Raw genomic sequence first — 7,687 nt, 5'->3', positions numbered from 1 at the left:
TCACCCAGGCAAGGCATCGATTTAGTCCAGCTTTTTTTTTTTTATCCCACAATTTTGTAACCCATTTTTTCACCCAGTGTCACTGTCAAACATCTAATGTAATCCTGGCCTCTGCCAACCTGGGGGTGCAGCGGGACTGACCTCATGCTCCCTTCTATGCATGAGGAGTCCAAGCTGCTTCTTTTCACCTGACAGGGGTGAGTTTCACCGGTGCGTGGAGGGAACACGTTATTCCTTCCCGCCCCCCCGGCCAGGGGGAGGTAGTTTAGAGACCAGGATTACTGCATGTTTTTGTGAGGGAACCTCACAAAATGATTTAGTCCAGCTTAACAAAGCCAATGTCTTTAGCATATTGCCTGAAGCACTGGCGGCACATATTGAGTCCGTATTTACGGATCAGTCCGTGTCTGTTCGAGCAGATCCGGCAACATCGGGATCCCTTGCCATATTTTCGGGGGTTACTCCAGTGAATCTGCTGATGGCCCATCTTGTCACTTTTGGCTGTGTGTCAGGAAATCAGGAGTTCCACAACATTGACGTCTTCAGGCCACAGATAACAGCTACAGTATGCTTCTAATCTCACTGAAGAGGCACTGCTTCTATATAGTTGAGCTGTGTTTCAGTGCATCATGATGACATCATGATGTGTGAGATATGCCCAAATATGGAGTTCTGTGTCAGCCATGCCCAAATATGGAGTCCATTCCTGAAGGCGTCCAATGGGAAATGGGCAATGAAATGTGACTGAATTTGACTCATTAACACATTGTCTGCGATTTATTGCGAACGCAGTGAGCACTTACTATGAGACCTAGCAGATCATGTCTGTGTGTCTGTCTGTCTGTCTGTCTGTCTGTCTGTCCCGCTATCCAAATATGGAGTGTGTTGCATCAGCAATCACTCAGCTCCATATATGGGCACAAAAGGGGCCAGGTCCACTCAGCTCCATATATGGGCACAAAAGGGGCACCATATAAGGAGTCCCCAAAGCAGCTATACGTCCAAAACCCAAATATGTACGAGCTGCGTTCGCTTCCCGCGTTTGCGCGTCTTACTCGTAGTATATATGACACGTTTTATATCGCTTTATATGGATCTGAAACGGCACCATTAAAAAACTACTTTTAGCCCTGAGCCGGTTGCTAGGCAACATCTTGCACACACAGAACATGCCCGCGCATGCGTAGACTATACTGTGTTAAAATTAGGATCTTCTCTGGCTCATTTCTCGAAAACTATAGGTCGCTGTCCGTTGTGCTGATCAAACATCCGAGGTTCGGATCTGATTTCACATTTTTAATCGCATCGCAATTGAAATACAAACGTTTCTCGAGAAAGATAGCTAGTGTGAGCTAATGCTAACATTAGCCTTTTCTCTTACAATAGAGGTCTGCAAGGCATCTGCGAGCGGGGGAAGCGTAAGTACTTGAGTAGTAATCTCCCCAATTCCGGCACCACGCAAGCTATTTACCACTTGTGGCCACACGGCCGCAGTCTAAGTGTTAGGAGCTACTTGACTGAAACATTGTCATGTTTGCCTTTCCATTTGGCTCTGAAGGTAGGCTGTATTCCAGCACTGGACAAGACAGGCCCACATCTGATTAACAATGAGATAAAGGTGAAAAGTGTGCAAGGAGCATTTGCATTGTCTTTCTGAGTTGTCATTCTGGTCGATTAATGTGTTGTGGAGTTTATTCATGATTACTGTTTATTGTGGTGTGTCGTTTATATTGTGTACCGTACATTTCAAAATAGTAGTCCGGGTGTTTAATATGCTAAATTGATTTGGACCCCAGGCGTTTTAACAGGAACCAGGCGGCTATTTGCAGTAGGATTTTGTCAGCTTTATGGTGCCAGGCTGTAAAGGTAGTTTTTTCAATTCCTCTCCTTGTTGGCAGCACGGTACTGAATTGAATATTCTGCCTTGCCAGTTTTCAATCACACACTAATAAATGTGATTTGCATTCCCGTTTCACAGATGAAACCGTAGCTCATTACAAGAATAGACAGGTGGCGGAGAGTTTGCAGGTATAGTTGTCACAGTGGCTTTGCTTCTCCATAAGTCTTATTATTAAAGTCTTATTAATAATATTATCAAGCCAGGGGGGAAGTTACTGTTGGTGCTGTCTCTGTAAGACCTAATTAAATCAAATCAACACAAGCCATGGGGAAACCATTTTGTAACTAAAAGACAAGCACAGAGGGTGCGCTATAATTAACTGGTAAAGTGTTCTGTGACTATGGTCAGTAAGTGGCATGGGTGGAGTATACTGCAGACAGACAGACAGACTGAGGGAGACAGAGAGCCCAGAGAACAGCATGCGTTTTTCTTTTTTTTTTATCTCCACAGCCTTTACAATATAGGCTGCTGTACATGGTGAGAGCTACATCATGGGAAGTCATCTCTAAGCTGAAACGCCACAGTGGCACCACTGAGGAGCCACCAGTAATTAAAGAGAGCTTTTGTCCCCATTTGTCTTCAAAGCCTGGGTCTGGCAGTAAATGGAGATTCACTGCACTTGCTGCCGAGCTGCAGTCCACCTCGCTGTACTGTATCGCTACAACAATCTCAGGATTTAAAAGGGTTTTTGTTGGTGCACAATTGTGCAGAACTGTACCTGGAATATACAGCAGGGCACATTACAGAGTCCTTATACCTTGCATGCAAACGAGAATCTGAGTGGAAGCGAAAGAGAATATAAAAATAAGCTTGACACTTCAACAGTCTTTACCAGTACGTGGCTGTCATATTTTCATTGAGCAAAGCAGCCATACATAACATACAGTATGCTGTTATACAGCATATTGGGAATGTTTCCGACAGACGCGCCCAAAAAGCAAAAGAATACAAAATTAATAAAAATCTATATTAACCATTATTTGCAAGAGGTCCAACCCACTTTAATCACGTCAAACATCATGTTGTTGGTGTTTTCTGCACCACCGATTAAGCTAGCCTGCCCTGATTCTTATAAGCTCACCTGCCTCCTAAAGCGTCATGCACTGACCAAACCAAAATGCCTCAAATCATCCAATTGCCATCCAAGGCGTAAGAAGAAATGGCACCCTTTTCACATTGGCCTATTATAGCACCACCAGGAGGCCACAACCGGACCTGCCCTGGTGGAGACCTGTGCCCCGAGAGGCACTTTTCTAGTTTTCTTTTATTTTGCTGTAAATATACAGACAAAAGCCATCCAGGGATAGTGTAAAATATATGCTTGTGTGGGAACGTTTGCCGTGGGCATTCTCCAACAGAGCCTCAGCCATTGTTTGAATGAGTTTGAGCGTTGCGAGATGGAAGGGGTCGTAGAGTCGTATCCTCACATCTTTGTGCCAAGGGCTGTTTAAAAACTAAAACAGAAAGAAAGAAACAAAGGGATTCTTTGGGGTCTGAATTGCAAAGAACCACTCATTCCCATGACATGGTTTCAGGGGCTTTTCTGCTGGCCTGGATGCTTTGCACTCGGGTTCTGATCATCTAATTAGTTAGGATTGGTCAGAAGGACTTGTACTCTGTCTTGCATCACTTTATAAAGATTATGAAGCAGCAGTTGGTTTGCAAACTTCAAGGGTGGTGAGAAACGATGGTGCTCAGATCGAGTAGGCAGAGGAGTGAGACACTGATCATTGTCTGTGGACCAGTAGTGAACTACAGTATAATGCTCCATAGGAGATACTGCAGGTTTGTTTGGAAAACTCACAGTTGCACACCAGGAGCGCACTCGCCTATTAGTCTGTATTGGCAGTGCGGTCAGCGTGCCTATATCGAACACACCCAGTGTTTCACACAGCCAAAGGCAAAAAACAGCTCGGATAAAAATGCCTTTTATTAAACAATGCGGAATGCAGCAATGCTAATTGCTGTACCTGCAAATCTCTAACACCCGTGGCCTATACGTGGTGAGTACTACATTTACATTTTCACTGTAAATGATCGCGTAAAACCGGCGGAAGTTAAGCCATGCCGCTCGTGAAGTACGAGCGTCATGGCTAGGTCTGACGCCAATATGTGTGTGTGTGCGTCCGTGAGTGGCGTGCGTGCAGTATGAGAACAGCAGTTAGGTAAAATGCCATCTAATAATCATAATGGCTAATGGATTCCGAAGCTGCTTTCTTTGAATTGTAAGTGCATGAATGTACTTGCTGATTAACACTAGTCCCCAAAAATTGCTGAGTAGAAAACCGGGCAGCATATTGAAGATGGCTACCCTAGAGCTCTCTCTCTCTCTATACCGTATATAATGTATAGTATACAGTATATTGGGAAGCATTACTTTCACCTGGGCTGCAGAGGAGCCTATACCAATCCGTGCTTCTGTCCAAACTCTTAGCGGGACATATGCCACTTAGTCATCCCCCGACTGTTCGTCAGCACTTCTTTACACTTCTCAGTGTAAGCGCCAAACCAGTTATTTCCCAGGAGGTAGCTGGGAGCCAAAGTATGAGTAAACTGGCATATTTATAGTTTTCTACAGTCACATAAATTAATTATATTTATGTTTTATTAACGGCATTATTTTAATTTGAATTATTGAAGTCAAGCATTATCATGCATAATGGGATTTCTGTGAGGGATTTATACACAATAATCTGCCTAAGGCATGCCAATGTGAACTAACAAACAAGCCATGCAATAACACAGGTTGAGGACTCTACATTTCCCTGTGTTTATAAAGGAGATACAATGACAAACCAATTTGCCTCCTGTATTGTTGTCTTGAAGTAGTTGGACACATTCCTTAAAAAAACTTTTCAAATTAATTTCTCTCATGATGGCTCTTGGCATCATAACTAATATGTTTTGGCCTGTTTTCTTTCCCATTTTATCCAAATGAAAAGGGATTATGCATGTGTTTGCCTCTGGCGAAGACATGCACTACTGCAATATAATGAAGTCTGTTTTGTTCCGTTATCCAGCTAGTGGAAACATTACAATTAAAAGAGACAGGTCTACCCAGCAGAGCTTATTAGGCTTCAGTGTAGAGGTCCTCACGGAACCAACGAGACAGGAATCTCAAAAAGGAAATACAATGGTTATGTTCAGTATTTCTTTTCATTTTGGTATAGGTCTGTAGTGAAAATGTACACTGCAAGTGGCGCGAAAAATTGTCTATTCACTGGCGCGTTTCACCGTGTTAGCGGTTAACGCTCCTCCTTCAGCTGTCTTTGCTTCTAAAGTTCTGCTCTCTCGCGGTGGTAATTCAGTCTTCTTTGCACTCTCCCCAGTGCTTGGTACCCCGCCCCAAGGTTGGCGCCCTGTGCAGCAGCACCTAAAGCCTGTTGGTTAATCCAGGCCTAGCCTCGGAAACCCAGGGAGAAAAAAAAGTCTTCAATTCAGTATAGAGTAGCGCAAACGTCGCTCACTCTCTGCTGATTTCTGATCATCTGCACCTTTGTTAACTTGACTCACACACGCACACCCGTACACACACACTCTCTCTGTCGCTCTAATTAATTAGTCTCATGTCGCGCCACTGAGTCTAGATTCTTCCGGCGGATCCTGCCGGGAGCTGCCTATGCCATAGAAAGCATAGGTGGAGCCCAGGCTAATCCAGGCCTGGGCGTAAGCACTGTATCGTTGCACCGCTCAGGTGGCACGTGTGCGAATTTTCTATTCTTGAAGAGATGGTTAACAAAATGTATATTATGATACAGTATCTACAAGCTCACAACGTGTCGCAATTCCGTCTCCTCTACCTGTTGGGTTGGCATTCATTTAACTAATAGATTCAACTGAGGTTTTATCTTTCACTGTTTTTGATGAATTAAGAATTAGTTTATTATTTATTGACCCATGTCAGGAGTCTGTAGCCTACCTAATGCATGAACTGGTGCTCCTTGAAAGTAAAATGGTTGAGAATGGACTATACGTAGCTGTAAAAATGTTATAGGCCTAAGCATAGTTCCATAAAATGTGTAATAATTAACTTTTTTCGGTTATGACAAAAAAAGACAAAGCTGCTGGGAAGAAAGAAATCAACACTGCTGGGAAAAGGACTGGCTAACAAGCTTCCTGGAGCGGCCCTAGCTGTCACTTCGGCATACTCAGCCCACCAGCCTTTCAAGAGCGACCAGCCACAATCCTGTCAATGTTGCACAATTAATTTCAAAACCTGTCCAAGGTCCTCACCCTTCAACCGCTTCCAAGCAAAGGACATCTGGAACATGGACAAGACAAGCACCCTTCCTCCTGTCCAAGTTCCGGATAAGGTCATTGCCTGCCGAGGAAGGAAGCAGGTTGGCGCAATGACAAAACAGGGCACTATAGTCCCCACAACTTCAAGGACCACTTTGTCCGGATCTCGGGATGCAGGAAAAATACTTCTTCGTTTTGCTGAAGCACTTTGTGCATCCCACCAGAGCCACCAGAGAACGAGAGAAGCCAGTTATTTTGCTGCTTGACAATCATAATGTCTCACCTCTCTTTGGAAGGCGTAGATTATTAAAGTACTCAAATGTATAGAATATAGCAGATCCTACAAGCTCATATATATTTTTGTATTAATAAAATCTGCAAAGTAACAATAACTAAAGCTGTCAAAAGCTGTAGAAGTAACAAACATGGAAAGTAAAGAAAAGAGGATAGCACTGACATTGTAAGCACTTGTATAGTAGGCCTATACTGCTCAGACTAGCCACGATTTGCAAACTAGATATTCCAGGACTGTATTAAACAATGCTTGTGTCGATGGTCTGTGCAGACAGATGGCCACGTGGGAGACAGATGGTCCTGCATGGCTTCTGACAAGAAGGAAAATATTGAACATCATTGTTTGTCTATTTCCTTCCACACGGTCACACAATACAACAATGCAAACTACACAACACACTTACTTTAACAACATTAATCTATTCTGTACGGGAACCCCTGTTGGTGTTTTAATCATTATCGTTATACTTTAGCTATTGAAAAATAGCAGATCTACAAGCTCATAACGCGGCAGAGTGCCACGCTATGAACTTGTAGGTCTGCTATTTTTGAAAAATCATGAAAATGTGGCTCAAATCTTTGAATATTATAGTCTTTCAGAGCGAACTTTTTTAACTCAAGGTCACTGGAACAACATATTTTCAGATGGGGGTCGGTGGCCAATTACATATAGTTTTTAGGGTCCCTGACATGAAATATTGAGCACCATGTTTTTATGAAAAAACATAGGTTTTTCAGAAAACAATGTAATAAAAAAATGATTTAGAGGATTTCTTTTTAATTTCAATGTCAGGCCTAAACAGGTTAATGCGGTTGCTTAAAAATGAGACAGTTTTACCACCTTTATCATACCATTATACTGTGAGGCCTACAGTACTGTAGGCCTCACAGTATAATGGCCATATTTTCAAATGCACGTTTACAGGGAACAGCCTCTGTTGTATAAACGCCTGACAAAGCGACATCACCTATGGCGTCTGCGAGACCTCAGCGGAGCCAAACGTTAGCTTTATGACAACAGACACTGATGCTACACCTGCTGGGACTGCTGTCAGCACAGACCCGCCAACGCCCGGGGTCGGCAGCAGGACAAGCCGACAGAAGACGCTGGAGACAGGTGTAACAGCTTGACAGAGACACGACGCCAATGATGATGTTAACCCATTTAGACCTGAAAAAATGTCTTCAAAATGCCTTCTGTATCAGTGGTGCTCAATATTTCATGTCAAGGACCCCAAAAATTATATGTAATAT

At 43.3% G+C, this 7,687-nt stretch overlaps 1 protein-coding gene across 1 annotated transcript; it reads right to left on the bottom strand.

Annotated features, from left to right (window-relative positions):
• Window positions 1-316: 316 nt before the first annotated feature.
• On the bottom strand, window positions 317-487 carry LOC308311612 (small ribosomal subunit protein uS14-like; the record flags this gene model as incomplete). The annotated part of the gene is made up of 1 exon (XM_080758363.1): window positions 317-487. The coding sequence occupies one exon, from the start codon at window positions 485-487 to the stop codon at window positions 317-319; it is 171 nt and encodes a 56-aa protein (XP_080614489.1).
• Between the last annotated feature and the right edge of the window lie 7,200 nt (window positions 488-7,687).

Source organism: Protomyctophum bolini (assembly GCF_963924005.1).
Source record: "Protomyctophum bolini genome assembly, chromosome: 24".
NCBI classification, from domain to species: domain Eukaryota; kingdom Metazoa; phylum Chordata; class Actinopteri; order Myctophiformes; family Myctophidae; genus Protomyctophum; species Protomyctophum bolini.
The sequence above is the reverse complement of the archived record's forward strand: the minus strand, read 5'-3'. Positions and strand labels throughout refer to the sequence as shown.